The sequence below is a fragment of the Mustela lutreola genome, chromosome 5 (assembly GCF_030435805.1).
Source record: "Mustela lutreola isolate mMusLut2 chromosome 5, mMusLut2.pri, whole genome shotgun sequence".
Taxonomy (NCBI): Eukaryota; Metazoa; Chordata; class Mammalia; order Carnivora; family Mustelidae; genus Mustela; species Mustela lutreola.
Window position 1 is genome coordinate 61,583,747 of NC_081294.1, and position 19,005 is coordinate 61,602,751.

The window sequence follows — 19,005 nt, forward strand, 5'->3', positions numbered from 1 at the left end:
CGGTGTGAGGACAAGCTCTAGGGGAGCTGCCTTCATGACGGCCGTCTCAGTCCAAGAGCCCAGGGAATATCAGCTGATTAATGAATGACTCTTCTGGCCATCGCCTGGGTTGGGGAGCAACACACCCAGCTTCCAGGTCATGGGTGAGCTTGCCCATCTTCTGTGTGCAAAAGAAGGGCAGGGCAGAGGGGGCAGGCAACCACCCCAAGGACAGGGCAGCCACGTACCTCCAGGAGCTGCGCAGCACTGGGCCGGGTCTCCGGGTTCTTATCGAGGGCCGTCTTCAGGAAGTCACGGAATTCCACAGACCTGGGGGGGTGGGCACAGGTGGTGGCAGTCAGCTCAGAGTAGGGCAAGAACTGAGAAAATTCCCGAGTCACAGACTCTGCTCTCCTGGGAGTCATGTGCTTCCCCGACACAGCCCTCAAAAGACAAAGGGTGCCTTCATGAGCAAAAGCAGCGAAGGCGACAGGGCTTTCAAGATGACCTTCTCATCATGAACATCATTGTACAGATGGAGATATGGACATCAGCGGAGCAGGGATTTGCCCGAGGCCACAGAGCAAAACAGAGAAGCAAGGGGGTTTAAGTTTGAGCCCCCGTTCCCAGCCCAGGGCTTCCCCCAGGCCCGATTAGGCACTTCCTCCCATAGTGGCATCCGCCTTCCTGGCTCACACAGTCTGCGCTGAAAGACAGCCCATGTCAGGAGCACAGAGGACAGGAAAAGGAATGGAGGGCACAGGTGGCTCAGAAAGGCCAGGAGCCCAGGCCTAGCAGGACCAGGAGAGCCCTGGCCCTCCACCTGCCCAACCCCACATGTCCCATGTCCCAGGCCCACTGGCCACACAGCAAATACCCTCAGGCAGGCTTGCTCCTTACCACTTAGAAGGTGAGAGCAGCGTGGGGGGATCCGACTTGGCAATCTTGAGCAGGACCCGCATGGGGTTGAGCTCATGGTGCGGGGGCTCAATCTGGGCCATCTCAATCAGAGTGATGCCCAGGGACCAGATGTCAGCTTTGTAGTCGTACGGGGTGTCCTTCATGGTCTCACACATCACCACCTCAGGGGCCATCCTGAACCAACCAAGGACAACAGAGGGCTAAGAACCTGGCCTCCCCAGGCACTTCTCAGAGATTCAGGGTCAGGGGTCACCACCAGCCAGTGTCAGAGAGTTGATGGCACTCCCAAATCACGATGTGCATTAGGGTCCATCCCACTGTCTTCCTTATGATGGTCTTCACTTGGAAAGATGCCTTCAGGAGGGGGTCCATGGCCATGTCCGGCTGCAGTTCCCAATGTCTGCCACGAGATGGCAGCAACAATCCAGAACACAGAGTCCTGGGGAAGGGGCGGGTGGAGGCAGAGGGGAGGGTGGCCCAAGACCAACTGGGGGCACAGGTGGGCTGAGAGAATACAACTACACAGAGAGAAGGGATGGGAGAGAACAGGAGAAAGAGGAATAAAAGGGCAGAGAGAGAGAGAGAGAGAGAAAGAAAGGGTGAGTTATAAGCAAGCAAGAAAGGAGCTTAACTCCCAAGTGAGAATGCATGTGAAAAACAGAAAGTAATTAGTTATGAAACTGAAAGAGTTTTCATGGTTTTTTTGTGTGTTTGTTTGTTTTTTTAAGTAACAGTTTTGGAAAAGAAGGAAACACAATGGTCTAGAAAAGTCCAGAGAAACTTCACAGGAGGGTAGGAATTGTTCATCCTCACAGTCCCAGCCCAGGGCCTCCCATTCAGTCTGTACTTGTTGAATTAAACAGGAATTGAACCATTTTCTGGGGGTTCCCGTTCAGGTGTTCTTAATGGAGCATTTTCTATATGTATCTTCCCATTTAATGCTCATAACAACCTGTGAACCCTGATTTCGTAGAGGAGGAAACTGGGCCACAGGGAAGCTAAGCAGCTTGGCCAAGATCACAGCACTCCTGAGGGCTACCGCCTGGGCTCAGACCCAGCAGGCTGACCCACGAGCTCTTGCTGCTGTCCTCTCTTCTCTACAGCAGTCCCAGGTCACCTCAGGGAGTCTGAGGTTCGACCTTCAGTCCACCATCCCCATTCCAGAAACTGCAAGACTCACCAGTAAGGCGTTCCTATGAAGGAATCTCGCTTCTGCAGAGTTTTCAGATTCTTGGCAGACACACCAAAGTCAGCTGCAAGACAAAAATCAGACAGAGTATTCATTGGACATTCCTCCACCCACAGCCCTGGGGTGTGAACTCGGAAACAGACGTTCCAAATCAATTAACAGGTACCATTTCCTACATAGCTAAGTTCTGATCATTAAAAACAGACCTACTGATATAAAGATACATAGAGACACGCACCTTCCTTCCTGCTAATGAGAGTATAAATTGAAGAGCCTTTCAGGAAAGCAGTTGGGCAATAAATCGCAAGAACCTTTCAAGTATCCACACTCTTCTGATCCCGCAATTCCAGATCTAGATAGTTACCCCACTGAAGTCATCTTAAACGTAAAAACAGTTTGCAGAGTGATGCTCATCGAAGCACTATTGTAATAATGACCAATTTTTTAAAAAAACCTAATTGTTTGACTTTCAGGGAGTGATTTTAATCAGCAATAATTATGCCTTGGATGGTCATTGGCCATCATAACGTTTCTGCAAAAAGCTGAGAGGGTGATTTTAAAACTTTATATTCAATATATAATATATTTTGTCTTTTCCAAAAGGGATCTAAGCTGGCATATCAAGGCAAGTGCGCACGCACACCAAACACATACACACACACAGGAAGATGAACCAAGAAATTGAGAGGTAAGAAAGATAAAGGGTAAACGACTGAACAGATTAAGAAAAATGGGATGTGTGGCCACATGGCCATATTTTATTGGTATTATTGAAGTATTTTTATTCAATATTTTAACACTGAATTATACGTATTAATACATGTCAATATTAGGGGTGCTTGAGCAGCTCAGTCACTTAAGTGTCCAACTCTTGATTTTGGCACAGGTCACGATCTCAGGGTCATGACATCAAGCTCCACGCTGGGCATGGAGTCCACTTAAGATTCTCTCCCTCCCCTTTACCCCCGCCAAGGCAAAACAAAACAAAACAATCGATATTAAACATTTAGTACGTATTTAATAAATGAAATTAATATTTAACATGTATTTAAATGTTATAATATTTAACACAATATTAAGATACTGTATTTATATACTTCTTAGGTTAAGTAGGAAAGGGGAGGATGCCAGTTGAACATATGGTATGCTCCCTCCCCAGAGAAAAGGGCAGAGATCTACATGAACCAACTTGGAAGAAATATGCCAACTTGCTAAACCAGCTGCATACGGATCATGAAACCAGACAAGGTTTCTTCTACTTTTCTCAATTTTTTAAATTTACCATGATGAACACGTACAACTTTCAGGAATGATATAAATAAAATGTATCTTCAAACACACCCCACACTACCAGTCTTCCTTCACATGCTCACTACTACAAAAAGAATCCAATGCCACGAAGAATAATCTCCAATTCCTGTCTTCAAGGGTAAAGTTTCATTTTTTTAAAAATAGAAATAAGCATATTTATTGTCATGTTTTCAAAAAACATTTCAACTAATAAGTTAAGATAAACTTTTACGTGGCAGAAAAACAGGTAAGTTTCATCTTGATTAAAAAATAAATTGAGGGGGTGCCAGGTGCCTCAGATGGTTAAGCATCTGCCTTTGGCTCAGGTCATGATCTCCAGTGTCCTGGAATCACACTCTACATGGGGCTACCTGCTCAGCAGGGAGTCTGCTTCTCTCTCTCTTTCTGCCCCCTTACCACACTCATGCATATGCTCTTTGTAATGAACAAATTAAAAAAAATAATAATAATTTTAAAATAAATCAGTACAAAAAGTCAGGAGAAGGGAAAGGCACCTGGGTGACTCAGTGGGTTGAGCATCTGACTCTTGGTTTCGGCTCAGGTCATGATCTCAAGGTCATGAGACTGAGCCCATGTAGGCTTCCATGCTCAGCATAGAGTCTGCTTGGGATTCTCTTCCTCTCCCTCCACCTCCTAGGGTGCTCTCTCTAAAATGAATAAAATCGGGCATCTGGGTGGCTCAGTGGGTTAAAGCCTCTGCCTTTGGCTCAGGTCATGATCCCAGAGTCCAGGGAGCCTGCTTCCTCCTCTCTCTCTGCCTGTCTCTCTGCCTACTTGTGATCTCTGTCTGTCAAATAAATAAAATAAATTAAAATAAATAAAATAAATAAATAAAAATAAAATAAATAAATAAAATAAATAAAAATAAAAATCTTTTTAAAAATGAATAAAATCTTTAAATAAATAAATAAATAAGAATTCAGAAGGAAGCAACATCTTGAGCAGACTGGTGAAGCTTAATGCAAAAAGTTGCCAAGCCACATAATTACCAGCCCCACAGGAAGCCTCCATCTAGCTCTAGAAAGGAGCTGGCCGGAAGCACAGATCTAGGACACCGGCTGTTCTGGAGCGCTTGAATCAGACCAACTGGTTCAAACCAGGAAGGAGCACAATGCTAAGTGGGGGGTCTGAATACCAGAGAACCGGTTCGAGTCTTGGCTCTTCTATTTCACTGGTTCATTCACCTGTTCACTGGGGTGACTTCCAGAGCCAGACATTAGCCAAGAGCGAACCAAGTGAACCAAGGCCTTGCCCTTGGGCAGCTCAAAGTTTAGTGGTGCAAGCAGATAGCCACCAAACACCAGTTAATCTCTATTCCTAACTGTGTAAGAGGGGAGCACAGGGATAGGAGAGTCCACAGTCAGGAAGGTGAGACAGGGCAGGGAGGGAGGGAGGGCTTGGAGGAAACACAGCTGAGGGCCTCCACACTGTTCCTTCATTCAACATATATTAATTGAACATCTATTTTGTGCCAGGCACAGTTCTAGGCACAGAGCTGAACCCAAATCTCCACCCTCATGTGGCTTTTACTCTAGCAATGAAAACAGGCCCTCAACACACCCCCATGTGATTCATGGTGGGGGCAGGGGCAGATGGGAGGCTTTTTTAAACCGGAGGTCAGGATCTGGGGAAAGATATTTCCAGACAGGGATAACAATCTGGTGGAAGGGCCTGGAGGGGCAGGGTAACGTGACTGGAGGGAGGGGAGGCAGAAGCAGTTAAGTTGGAGACAGGCAGGGGACGGGACAATTAGCAAACCTCCAACCTTAAGTATCCCTGTGTGTGACACACGGGTGGTGATACTAGCAGAATTACTTTGCAGGGTCACCATGAGGATTAAAGGACACTCAGAAAGCACTTGGCCCCAAGCCCTGTTCCTGGTAAATGCTCTGGCCATAGGGCAGGTGAGCTGGGAGAATTTTAGGCTGGGGCATAGCTACGGCTCCTGGGAGCCGTCAGGAAAACTGGTCTCTAAGCCCAGTCCCAGCTAACTAGATAGCAGCAGATGACGGGCCTGGGAGGACCATCTGGCCCAGGGAGGGACCAACAGCTGCTAAAGAGGGAGGTACAAAACCAGGAAACCCAGACGAGAAATTGGCTCTGTAGATGACTACCTGGGGGAGGCCAGGACGAATCACCACCCCTCTGGGTTCCTGGAGAAGAATGGCGGTGCCCGGCTCACCTCCTTCCTACAGGGCCTGGGGCCCACCTTCCCTGCAAACACCAGTAAGGGCTGGCCCTGTCATCCCAGGAAATCTGGAAACAGCAGTGACTGCTTCTCAGACCCAGCATGAGGTTCCCAGGAGGGAGGCAGGAGCTGCCACTCCCCTATCAGGGTCTCCAATCCCTGTCTGAGAAGAAAGAGGAAAAACAGAAACCACCAACTTTCACAATGACACACAGTTGGTCCCCCAGACCCCTCCCAGCCAGCCTTTGGGATAGCTGCTACTTCCCCCTTCTGCCACACAAGATCAGGCCCACCCAGGCAGCTCCTCCCTGCAGCAATGGACCTCAGGCTCAGGGAATGCAGTATGGGCTTGGACAATTCAAAGGGGGCTCCCCCAGGCAGTCTGTTCTAATAAAAATACTCCTCTCTCCTTCTCCCATTTTACAACAAGAATTAGAAACAAGGGCAGCAGGTGGGTGGGGAGTGTTTCGTAAATTATCACATCCATAAGGAAAGGGTCCATTTCTGCCTTGTCCACAGCCGCTCCCTCCGCACCACATGGGGCCCATGGAACACTGTTCCCAAAGGAACGACCAAATACATGAACTGCCAGTCTTTTGCTAGACCACCTTTGAAGTCTAGAAGAAAAGAACACTGGCTTTTAAGAAATATGTTTGACAGAAATTCTCTTTCTAGAAATAGATCCTCCAAACCAGATGATAACATACATGGAAACTTACAAAAGCATTATTCGAAAGCGTCAAAAATTGGAAGCTGCCAAGTTGTTGCTAGAGCTCAGCTGGCAAATGGTTAAATGATGGCACAGTCCAGCCATGAGCCACCAGGCAGCCCTTAAAAAGAATGAGGTTGCATGCGTGTGTACTAATGTGGGATGCTATCCCTAGCATGTTGCCTGGAACATGCTGTTGACTAATTGATGCATATGATAGAAGGTAGAGTGTGATTACAGTTGTCTTTTAAAAGAACGACCTCTGCACACCGTGTGAGCAGACACACCGCACACACAGAAGAGGGGTTGAGAGGTTACACGTCAAACTTATTATGTTGTCACCAACTCCCTGGAAGGAGGATTTTGGTGAGCACACCAAGGGGATCTTACATTTTTTACCTTTAGACACTTTTATTCTTCTTTTTTTTAAAACTTATTTATTTATTTGAGAGATAGAGATCACAAGTAGGACAGAGAGGCCGGTAGAGAGAGAGGAGGAAGCAGGCTCCCCGCGGAGCAGAGAGCCCGATGTGGAGCTCGGGATCATGACCTGAGCCGAAGGCAGAGGCTTTAACCCACTGAGCCACCCAGGTGCCCTGAGACACTTTTATTCTTTAAAATATTTTTGATACGGATGCCTGGGTGGCTCTGTCGTTGAGCCTCTGCCTTTGGCTCGGGTCAAGCCCCGTGTCGGGCTCCCTGCTCTTCGAAGAGCCTGCTTCTCCCTCTCTCACTCCTCCTGCTTGTGTTGCCTCTCTCGCTGTCTCTGTCAGACAACTAAATAAAATCTTTAAAAATATATATATTTTTTTTTAAATTAAGATTTTTTATTTATTTCTTTGTCAGAGAGCATGCGAGAGCGAGCACAGGCAGACAGAGTGGAAGGCAGAATCAGAGGGAGAAGCAGGCTCCCCACAGAGCAAGGAGTCTGATGTGGGACTCGATCCCAGGACACTGGGATCATGACCTGAGCCGAAGGCAGCTGCTTAAGCAACTGAGCCACCCAGGCGTCCCAAAATATATATTTTTTATAAAGAGTACCTACTGCCTTTCTGGTTTAAGAAGATAAAATGCTCATAGCAAAAGTTCTTCAGGTTTGTGGGTTTTTGTTCTTGCTTTTTGAGTAAAACCCAGTGGGAGCCAGGATGTGGTGAGAGCACCTCGCACTTGCCAGGGGGTGAGCTGCACACGCTGGATGGAAGGCACACTGGCCGCAGCGGAGAGAGAAAACCCTGAAACGCGGCACACACCCAGCCAACACTTCTAACAAACACTGCTGTTTACTGAGAAGTGAGCAGGCATACAGTGCTGCACAGACATACGCCCATCACTTCGATCCTCCCCTGCATATCATTTTGTATATCATCAGCCTGTATATCCCTATGCATGTCGTTTACAGCCGTGACCCTTTGGGGGTAGATTATTACAGGGAAGATTATTACTCCACCCCCCTTTTTTTAATAAAACATTTTACTTGATTTTTTTAAGTCTTTTAATTTTTTAATAAACATATAATTTATTTTTATCCCCAGGGGTACTGGTCTATGAATCTCCAGGTTTACACACTGCACAGCACTCACCATAGCACATACCCTCCCCAATGTCCATAACCCCACCCCCCTCTCTCAGCCCCCCTCCCCCACCCTTTTTTTTAAGGTAGATTTTTGTTTTGTCTTTTTTCTGACACAGAATGAGAGAGAGAGAGAGAGAGAAACAGAGAGCGAGAGAGCACAAGCAGCAGGCAGAAGGAGAGGGAGAAGCAGACTCCCTGCTAAGCTGGGCACCCCCACCCACCCACCCAGATGGGGACTCAATCCCAAGACTTCGGGATCATGACCTGAGCAGAAGGCAGATGCTTCACCGACCAAGCTACCCAGGTGCCCTATTATTCCTCTTTGACAGATGAGAAGACTGAGGTTTAGAGACGTTAAGGAACTTGCGAACTGTCACCCAGCTCTAAGGACAGACAGGACGTTGAATCTGTGCTCTTTACCACTGCCTAGTCCTCTGTACACAGAAAAAAACACCGAAAGGGGACCTACAGGGTGCATTCTCTCAACATCAGGAGTGACTTCTGTTTCCTTCATTGTGGGTCTTATTGCAAACTGTCTGTATGACTGTATCTATCTATATACTCACTTATATATAGTTTCTTCCTGTTATCAAGGCAATGCTGCTTATAAAAAATTCAAACATTTACAGATGAGAAAGTCTCCATAATCCTGGTAGGGATAAACATTTATGAGTTTGCTGCATATAGCTCCAGATTTATATAAATAAAAGTGTATGTATAAATAAAAATACTTTTTAAAAATGAAATCAGATTAAACCTGCTATTTTGCAGCTGTGTTTTGTCCCTTCACGTATACATATACCTTTTTGTAAGAGATTACACATTTTCTACAATTTCATTTTCAATAGCTAAAGAAGATTCCATTGTACCATAACTTATTTAATTAATCCTCTACTGGAGTAAATTGGATCATTTCTCATTTCTTACTGTTACAAATACTGCTGCACTAAATATCACTGCACATATTTTCCTATACATGTGTAAATACCATATTTTCCTTTCTTAATTAAAAATTACATACATAAGAACAATTATATATTACACACATACACAAGGCTGTGAATTTAGAATATATGAATATATGTAACAAAATCTCTCATCCGTCCCCTTAACTGTAGACCACCAAAAGAATCCAAGAGGAGCCTTTTCCCAGATAATGTCAAGCTAGTTAAAGGCAAACCACTGTCCAATAAGAGTTCTGTACCCCCCTGCCCTCCTGGACCCTCCACCCTTGGCCAGTGAGTCTGTAGGCCAGCGTGGGTAGGGAAACCCTGGAATTCTAAGTCTGAGAACCTTCTATATGGTCCCCAACCAGGGATGGTACCTATGTTCCAAGACATGTTTGAAAGGGAATTTGGAGGGGGTGGTGCACCTGGGTGACTCAGTTAAGAGTCTGCCTTGGGCTCAGGTCATGGCTCCAGGGTCCCAGGATCAAGCCCCACATCAGACTCCCAGCTCAGCAGGGTGTCTGCTTCTCCCTCTCCCTCCCCCCTGCTCACACACATACTCTTGCATGCTCTCTCTCAAGTAAAAAAATAAAATTTTTAAAAAAATAAAAAGGAAAAGGAATGGGGGCTGTCTGGCCCTCACAATGAAGGGGAGTGCTCCTGCCATTTAGTGGGACAGAGCCACCGACACTGCGCCTCCCAAGGCAAAACACTGTCTCATCTAAAATGCCAGCGGTGGCTCTGCGGACCAACACAAGCCAGGGTCCTCACAGGACCCACCGGGAAGCGAAGCCTAGAGAGGGTGTGGGGCCTGCTGACACGGAGGTGGGGATGGGAGAAGGCAAAGGCTCCGTCCCCCAGCCCTGGAAGCCCATGGGCCCTCTTCCTCTGGATTACCACGCCAGCTCATTAAGAGGGAGGATCCACCAGGGCTCCCAAGGGACTTCTCTTAATTATCAGAACGGTCTGCCTTCCCAGGAGTGCCATGGAAACGGTCCCTGGCAGGGAGGCGAGAAGATTCTGAGACCAACTGCTTCCTGTCTCTGAGCCTCAGTCTCCCCCACCTACTAAAGACATCGCATCTCTGGCCAAATAGGAGACTGACCCAACTGCTCGACTTCTCCATTTCTGTGTTCATTTTCTCTTGTTGAAACACACGTGAGCACTACAGAGGCCCCCGTCTTCCCGCTCACCCTTCAGCCCCTCAGCCCCCCAGCCCTCCTGCTTCCCTCTCTCCCCTCTCCTACAGAACCCTGTCTTTTTCTGGTATGTTCTCCCTCAGTCACACATTCAGAACTCTGTTCTTGCTTCCAACAGGCCACGCCAGTCTAAGTGGATAACAACTTTGTTTTTCAGGCCAGTACAAATCTTCTCACCCTCTGGAGAACCATCGACCCACCCCAACCACGCTGCTCCACGGAGAGAAAGAGGGAGCAGCTGGGCAAGGCTTCCATCTTGCTACCCAACCCCGCCTTCCTTCTCAGGGAGCGCCAGAGCTGGGCCAATCAGAGAAGCCCTCCTTACTGGATCACGTTGATTGGTCCAGAGATCTTCACCTACGCCAGGCTAAGCCAATCAGAGTACTACACTGGGATTACGTGCTCCAAAACCTGAAATGGTGAGGTTCAGTTGGTCCTGCAGGAGGTGATCCTGAGAAAACTTAAACTAGCCCCTGCCGGAAGCTCTGTGAGGCGGTCTGGTCTGAGAGCCTAACCGACATGCACGGAAGGGCAGACCAGAGAGTCTTTTGTGTTCCAGGGTCCAGCTGCCCTGGATGCCCAGCTGTATCGCTTCACCATCACAGTTCCGTGTATCATACACGCACATTTTCTTGTCTGCCTTAAATCACAGAAGACCGGTTCTTATCACTAGCACCAAGAATCTAAAATAGAGTAATGGTTAAGCACGTGGGCTCTGAAGCCAGATGCACTGGTCTGAAGCCCAGATGTGCCTCTTACTGGCTGTATGATTTGGGTTTAAGCTAACCTCTTAAAAAAAAAAAAAAGCCAGATATCCCACTTCTGTAAAATGTTACGAATGGTCTTTGAGGACTAAATGAATTTCTATATTATCAAACACTGGCTCAGTTCATGGCAGCCAGAGTGAAAGAACCAGGGCACCAGGACGCCAGCAACAACACACAGGAATTCTGGGGTGGGGGTCAAAGTGGGGGTGAGAGGCAGGTAACTGGTCGCTGCCAGGCCCACTTGCCAGGCCCCCTGTGCACCAAGGGGGCTTTGGGAACTAGGAACCCTCCAGTAAATAAAACGAAAAGTAATGGCAATGCTGGAAGCTGCTACTGATCTGAGCACCTTCTATATGCCAGGCTCTGTGCAGGGCTTTGTGATTTTTTGGCCAGTCCAGACTTCTGCTGGGGACTTGGAAGACCCCTAAAGTAAAATTCACCTCCCATTTTCAGAGATGCACAGCTGGGGAGAGGAACACAGGTTCTCTGGAGAACAGGGAACATTCTCTCTCATGGCAGCTTCTCTGAGACATTCCTAGGCCCAACATCGCCCACCTCTCCGATGTGCTGGACACCCACAGATGCTTTGCATACACTCTAACTTGTCACACCAACTCTGTGAGGCAGGAACGGATTACCACACCCCTGAGTTTGAGAAGTCGAGGCTCCAAAGTCTTAAGTGACTGCCCAAGGTCCTCTAATGCGAAGTGGCAGATTCAGGACAAGAGTGCAGGTCTTCAGACTTCAAAGTCCACCCCCCAACTTCATATCCCAACCATCTCAGGGCGCAGACCCTCTTCCCTGCTCTCCACACTAGTGCATTCCTACCAGTCATCAAGAACTGCTTCACGTCCATTCAGAGCTAGAACTTGAGCTTTACTTGGCAACTATCAAATGAATCTCAAGGAAGTCTGATACCCATGCCAGTCCTTTGTACACTCTCCCTAGTGGTCACAGTAGCCCTGTGAGGCGAAACTGCTGTTACACCCATTGCACAGATGAAGAAACTGAGGCTTGGTATTAAATATGTTTCTCCAGCTCAAAGTGGCAGAGCCAGGATCTGAACCAGGCTTGTGTGTGCCTAGAACCCCCGCTTTGCTCAGCTCACCCTGCCACTTCTTCATTCTATGTCCACTCCAGGGAGCAGCACAGCTATGGTCTCCAACGAAGTGACTCCCTTACTTGGGAGAAAGATCTGCTAAGCAATTCTCTTCTGTATCCCTGAGTTATATAAAGACATGGGGCAGGGGGGCTCAGGGGCCCAAGACAGTTCCAAGACACTAGGAAACTGTCACCCTTTCCCCCAGGCCTCCTCCACTGCTCCGTCAGGCTGCAGATCCCAGGCCAAGGGGGAAGGGGGATTTTCCAAAACAGAACAACAGGCCTCAGCAGGCCTGCACCCCACCACTCCCAGAGCTCAGCAGAATTGTGTAAATACTCACCCTCAACTCTCTCTGAACTTTTTTCCTTTCTGATTGGCTTCCTGGTTTTCTCAACTGCATATGCCAAGTCATTTGGAAACCCGATGCACCCATCTGCTTCCATCCCACCCGCTGCTAAGCTCTGAGTGAGATTCTGGAGTCTGCTCAGCATGTCAGCACCCTCCAGATTTAGGGGGTGTTTAAGGGGGGGCATGGAAATGGGAAATGAGCACCCCCAGGGATATCTCAGCCCGAGGCTGCTGGGCCCCTCCCTCCATCCCTGTCCCTGCCAGGGCTTCCCTGCGCTGACTGGCTGCTCCTGACCAGGGTTTGCTGTGTTCTGCCTCCTCCAAGTGATAAGTTCTTGAAGGCTGAGCTGAAGGTTTCCTTCGAATCCTGCAGATTCAAAGGGATTCTCTTCTCTGCCCTCCATAAACTCCCTGAGCCTAAAGGCTAGGCACTCCCCAACCAGGCCCCTCCCCAGCCACCCACACTCTACCCCTGAAGGAGCCTGTCCATGGGGGCTGAGGAGTCAGGAAGACCTGAGGCCCAACCCTACTACTGCTTCTCAGTGGCCTCTTCTGGGCTGGTAGAGTCCCTACCCTCCCCACACCCCTGCCCAATACCCCTGGAGTGCCGATTGAATGAGGTGCCTAGAAAGTGCCTCCTCTAATGGCTGGCATCTAGTGGGGGCTCCATAAACCCAATAAACATGCACTACTTGTATTATCAGTCCCCCAAAATACCCTGTTTCTCATCTCCATGCTCCTGCCCACCAGGCTTCCTCTTCCTGGACTCCCCTGTCCAATCTGGTTTACCTGGCAAATCCTTATCCACCTTTCATAACTCAGCTCAAACTATCCTCCCCTCAAAGTCTCTTCCAAACCCAAACCTCCAGGCCCAGGTTCTTGGAAGAACAGATCAGCCCTCTCCCTACACTCCCTACCCCAGCACCATCTCCCTCCCCAGCCCTCCCCAGCCCTGAGGCTCCCTTCTACCTCCCCACTACCTGAGAACTCTGCAGAGTAGAAGGACTAGGGTCTCATTCCCCTCCTTGCCCAGCACAGGGCTTGGCACACAGCAGACACTAAAGGAAACAATAGTAAATTACAGCTGGGCTTTACAGAGGGCTTTACACATGTACTTTCTTGTAACTGGCCTCCTGACCCTGTGACAGACATTCTATCATCACTCTCATTTTACAGATAAGAAAATGGAAAAACAGCATGGTTAAATGACTTTTCCAAGGTCACAGACCTAGAGGCAGACTTGGGATTTGAACTCTGAACTCCCTGACTACAGAGTGCATGCTCTTAACCATTCCCGGTGAAAGAATGAACAAGGAGGGAGAACAGCCGCATGGATGTGAGCTGAACCCCAAAAGGCACAGACCCTCCATGAATCAGGGTTTCCAGTCTTTGGGACACAGAACAGAGTGCGACCCTCTTGTGCCCGAAATGAGAAACTTCTTCATACTGCTGGTTTCAAGACAGAACCAACCATACCCTCCGGACGACAGAGCATTTTTAACAAGCTCCCAGCTAATGCTGATGCTGCACATGGATAGTGGGGGGTGAAAGCAGTGCTTACCAAAGTGTGCCCCCATTATCAGCTGCAAGTGGGAGCTTATTAGAATGCAAGTTCTGGGGTGCCTGGGTAGCTCAGCTGATTAAGCATCCAACTCCTAATGTTGGCTCAGGTCATCATCTCAGGGTCCTAGGGTCGAGCCCTGCATCAGCGTCCTTGAGATTCTTTCTTTCCTCTCCCTCTGCCCAGCCTTTGGTCCCAGCTCATAAGGAAGGAAGAAAAGAAATGTTGAAAAAAAAAATGCAAGGGGTGCCTAGGGGGCTCAGTCAGTGCAGCATCCAACTCTTGGCTTCAGCTCAGGTCATGATCTCATGGGTGGTGGGATGGAGCCCTATGCCCGACTCCACCCCCAGCAGGGAGTCTGCTTGAAGATTCTCTCCCTCTGTGTCTCCCCCAACATGTTTTTTTTTCTCTCTCAAATTGATAAATAAATCTTAAAAGAAGAGGAGAGGGGAGGAAAGGAAGGCAAGTTCTTGGGCCCCACCCCAGACAGAAATCCTGGGTTATACCCAGCCATGTGAGTGTCGGAGCCTCCAAAGCACTAAGATGAACTAAATCTGAGAACCTACCAGCCTTGCATACATTTTGTACGGCCAGCCCTTCCCTAACCCATCCATCCGCTCCAAGTACACACGGAAGTGAGTGCACTGATGTGGGCCATACCTGAGAAGTGAGCCAGTGGCCCTGGGATCAGCTCTGGCTCTGTCCTTGCTTAGCTCTGTGACCCAAGGCAGGTAGGTCCCCACCCTATCTGAGCCTCAGAGCCCTCCAAGCAAGGGTGTTGGGAGCTGCCCTCTTGCAGGGAAGATGTCCTTGATTGTACTGTACCATTTTGTGCCAACCCTCATGCCCATCCCTGTAGTCCTCACACAGACTCAACACTGGTGCAGTCTGTCATAATTCTTGACAGAATTCAAATGTTCCTCAAAGCCACAAAGGTTCCACTAGAGGAACGACAACAGTGACACTCCGATGTTGGAAGGAGAGGGTTGAGGGGCGGGGGTGTGCAGATGAATGAATACTTTCGCTACCAGGAAGGAATTACTAGAAAATAGAGTGGAATGCAGTCCAACTGGTAAATAAGAGCATATCCTCTTCTCTGCCATTAATACCACTGCCAGCACCTCTCTGTACATCCTCCCACTGGCAGAGACGCAGACCTTATCTGGGATGACCACCAGTGCCAACAACTAAATAATGAGATTGGAGGTACTTCCTGGTTTTCCCCTCTAAGCCTTCCTGTACTATGTAACTTTTATTTAATAAACCTTCATTATTTTTTCATCACACAATAAAGATCATTACTTAAGAAAAAGCATGACAAGTACATTATTTATCAATGCAAGAGGAAACATGAAAAGAGTTAAAAGTGTCATCCCTGGAAATGGACGAGGAAAGGTGGTGGTGGGAGCAAGGAAGCATGTGTGTGTTATTTTGGTAAAAAAAAAAAAGTATAGGGACGCCTGGGTGGCTCAGTCGGTTAAGCGTCTGCCTTTGGCTCAGGTCATGATCTCAGTCAGGGTCCTGAGATGGAGCCCCCATATCAGGCTCCCCACTTGGCAGCATGTCGGCTTCTCCTTCTCCCTCCGTGACCTCTATCGTTTTCTCTCTCTCTCTCTCTTAAGTAAATAAATAAAAATTTAAAAAAAAAATTTTTTTTTAAAGTATGAGAAACACAAAACTTCTGACACCTGCTACAACAGGGATAAACCCTGAGGAGAGGACGCTGAGTGAAATACATCAGACACCAAAGTACAAATGACTGCACTTATATGAGGTCCCCAGAGTGGTCAAAATCTGACAAAGAAAGCAGAATGGAGGCTGCCAGGGGCTGGGGCTTGGGTGGGGCTGAGTGTTTAATGGGGACAGTGTTTCCGTTTAGGATGATGGAAAGTTTATGGAGACAGATGCTGGTGATGGTTGCCGAACAGCGTGAATGTACTTAATGCCCCTGACCTGTGTCCTTCAAAGCTAAGATGATACATTTTATATTGATTTTAAAAAGCTCAAGTCTGATGTACTATTTTCTATTTGTGAATGGAGGCGGACTCATCCCTCTGTCCACTGCGCTCACTCAAATTCTCTTGATCATTAGCAGGACCAAAAGGGTCAGACCAGCACCTCCCACAGTGCAAGCCAGCCTCGCAAGCCAGCCTCACCAGCGGGATCCCTGTGTGGCAAGGGGCTGTCCTGTGCACTGCAGGACATCAAGTATCACTTGCCCCTACGCACCAGATGCCAAGAGTCTCCCCTGGCCCTAGCTGTAACAAACAAAGATGGCTCTAGACACTGCCAAACATCCCTGGGGGACAAAATCGCCCTCAGTTGAGAACCAGTGCGCTCTGTGGCCCAGGGCAGGTAAGACAGCCTGGGCCAGCATGGGAGTGAGGATCTCACACATACTCCCTCCTGCCCGCAGAGGCCGGGCTGATGACCCCCAGCAGGCACTGTGGGGTCTGCCTTCCCATCCTCACCCACAGACACCCCTTACCCAGCCTGATGTCTCCCTCGAGGGTCATCAGCACATTGCCAGCTTTCAGGTCCCGGTGGATGATCTTCTTGCCGTGCAGAAAGTTGAGGGCTTCTAGCATCTGGCGGCAAACCACCTGAATCTGGGGCTCCGTGAGGCCTCTGTCTAGCTCTGGAAAGAGAGGAGAACCACTGTCAACTCAGCACACACTCACTGCAGGCAGGCTGCATGTCAGGCTTGTGCCAGGTCCAAGAAATACAAATGCAGCAAGCATCACGGATCACTGACTGTGTACCAAGTTCACTTCCAAGTACTTCCCATGTTACCTATTTTGTCCTCATTGTCACCCTATGGAGCAGGCATGGTCATTACCTCAGTTGACAGATGAAGAAGCCAAGGTTCAGAGAGATCAACACACTTGCTCAAGGTCACATAGGTAGAAATTCACAGATCTCAGATTCAAGCCAGCCAGCCTGCTTCAGAGCTCAGGTTCATCAACGAAACCCTTCCAAGAGGCAAGATCCCTTCTGCAACCGGGCAGTGAGGGGAAACTCACTCCATATCAGGCTCCATGCTTGGCGCAGGGACACTGAGAGGGGCACGGGAACGGTGAGCCAAGCTCAGAACAGAGTGGGATTTGGATGGGGGCTGGGGACGGGCAGGCTGGGCAGCAAGCCCTTCTGCCTGGAAATGAGCGGGCTCCCCAGAAGTAAGGGCATTCAAGCTGTGTCTTGTAGGAAGAACAGGTGTTTGAGAGGCGGAAAGGTGGGGCTAGGGCATTCCAAGTCATTCCAGGCCATTCCAGGTCAAGGAAGCAGCAGAAGCAAAGGCCTGGAGGCTGACACGGGCTGGTATTAAAGAAATGTGTGCTGGCGGCTGGTGGAACTGGGAGGTGAAGGGCTGGTGGGAAGGCTGTCGTCAAGAGCCTCTGTGTGCTGGTCGGGGAGACACACGCATGGCGGCACATCCCAGTGTCCGCTTAGAGATCCTTAGGGCCCTTCTCTGAGTGGGTGGGGGCACAAAGAGTTTTCCACACAAGGCGCACTGCATGTGCAAAGGACCCTTTTTGACTAAAGGGGAAGGTAAGGGGAAAGTGAATTGAGGTCAGAGGTCGGAAGGACCTAATTGTGCAGAACCTCAAAGGCGATCTCTGAAGGTTACACTTTAATTGAAATGCAATGGGCAGTCCAGGGGAGGCTTTCTAAGCAGGCAGAGACAATCTGATTCTTGCAATTAAGAAATTCTCCTTAGCGGGGTTGAGGGAAGAGCTAGCAGTGGAGCAGGAGCAGGCGGGGAGCTTGGCCAAGGGCCGTCATTGTCGTGTCCAGCCAAGGCTTCGGAGAGGAAGCATTCCCCACGCAATGGCTGAGGGAGGTGAGAACGACAGAAGGGGGACTGAGTGGGTGGAGAGAGAGGGAGGGCATGAGAAGACTCGAGGTCCACACCCTGAGCTCAATGACCTGCTGGTCATCGTGATTACTTAGTGCTTGTTTCCATCAAGCCACCTGTGCTGAAGTGAGCCTCCACTGCTCTGCCTGCGGGGTCCTCGGGCCGCAGGCTCCAGGGCCAGCCAGCCAGGGCACTGTTGCCAGACCTCCCCCTGACTAAAAGAGCACTTCCCCTTCTGTCCCCTCCCACTACCACATCTGGCCAGAAATCCTCCAGGACAGATCCTGCAGGCTTGGGGAAAATACACCAGACAGGCTGGAGAAGCCAGCAGCATTGCCCTGGGAAGCCTGGCCCCACACCCTAACAAGGGTCCCTCTCTGGGGTCTACATAACCCTTGTCCCTCCCTGTGGCATCATCCTTAACTCCCATGTCCCCACAAACCATGGACAGACTCAGACCCGTGGGGGGGCTGCATCAGGACCACCCAGTCTGAGCCTGAACAGAGGAGCTGCCCCTTATTAGCTATACGGTTTCTCGAAAGTGCTCCACATATCTGGGCCTTCATCTAATCCATAAAATGGGATGCTGACAAGAGAGGTAGGCAGGGCTCCAGCCATAAAGCATGGCTACTCCTCAGTACAAAGGACAGTTAGTAAGAGGGAATTACTGTTACGCTGGTCCTGAGATTATGCTAGATTCTCTGCAATTTTTTTAGATGTCAAAATGTGACTTGCTCGTGGCTGATTTCTCTACATAAATAAAATCAGATAAGCACAGTGGTGGTGGGGGTGCTGATGATGGTGATGGCCCCAGGGTCACCATTTTCTGAGCCTTTACCAACGTACCAGGCATGGAGCTAGAGACTCGATGCATTCTTTGATTTAATTTTCACAGTGACCCAATACAGTAAGGTAGTAGGCCTTTTTTAAGCCCAGTCTGCTGTGATATAATTCATTGACAGTAAAATTCATTTTTGTTTAGATGTACAATTTTACAAATTTAGACAAACATATCTAATCACGTAACTACCACCAGGATTCAGATACAGAATGTTTCCATCACTCGCCCAAATCTGTGTGTGATCAACACTTCACCCCCAGCCCCAGCCCCTGAGCTGTCACTACTTTGATTTCTGTCCCCATTGTCTTGCCTTCTCTAGAATGTCTTATAATTGGAATCATACAGATTAAGTTCTTCAGATTAATTTTTGATTACACAGCAATAAATGAATATTTTCTTCCTATTAAAAAAATCTGCAACACTGCAGATGAATCCTGCGTCTGTTTGAAACCCCAGCCAGTCCCCCCCGACAAACCCCCTTCTTCCAGAGGAGGGCTGAGAGCCAAATGTTTAA

The 19,005-nt window shown here is 48.8% G+C and overlaps 1 protein-coding gene across 1 annotated transcript in view; it reads right to left on the minus strand.

Moving 5' to 3' along the window:
* STK10 (serine/threonine kinase 10) overlaps window positions 1-19,005 on the minus strand; it is a 119,260-nt gene that overhangs the window by 45,580 nt on the left and 54,675 nt on the right. Inside the window, exons 4-7 of the mRNA XM_059174299.1 lie at window positions 16,283-16,432; window positions 2,081-2,153; window positions 880-1,074; window positions 228-309 (exon numbers count right to left, since the gene is read on the minus strand). Of these exons, the coding sequence (XP_059030282.1) occupies window positions 228-309; window positions 880-1,074; window positions 2,081-2,153; window positions 16,283-16,432 (500 nt within the window). The remainder of the gene's footprint in view (window positions 1-227; window positions 310-879; window positions 1,075-2,080; window positions 2,154-16,282; window positions 16,433-19,005) is intronic.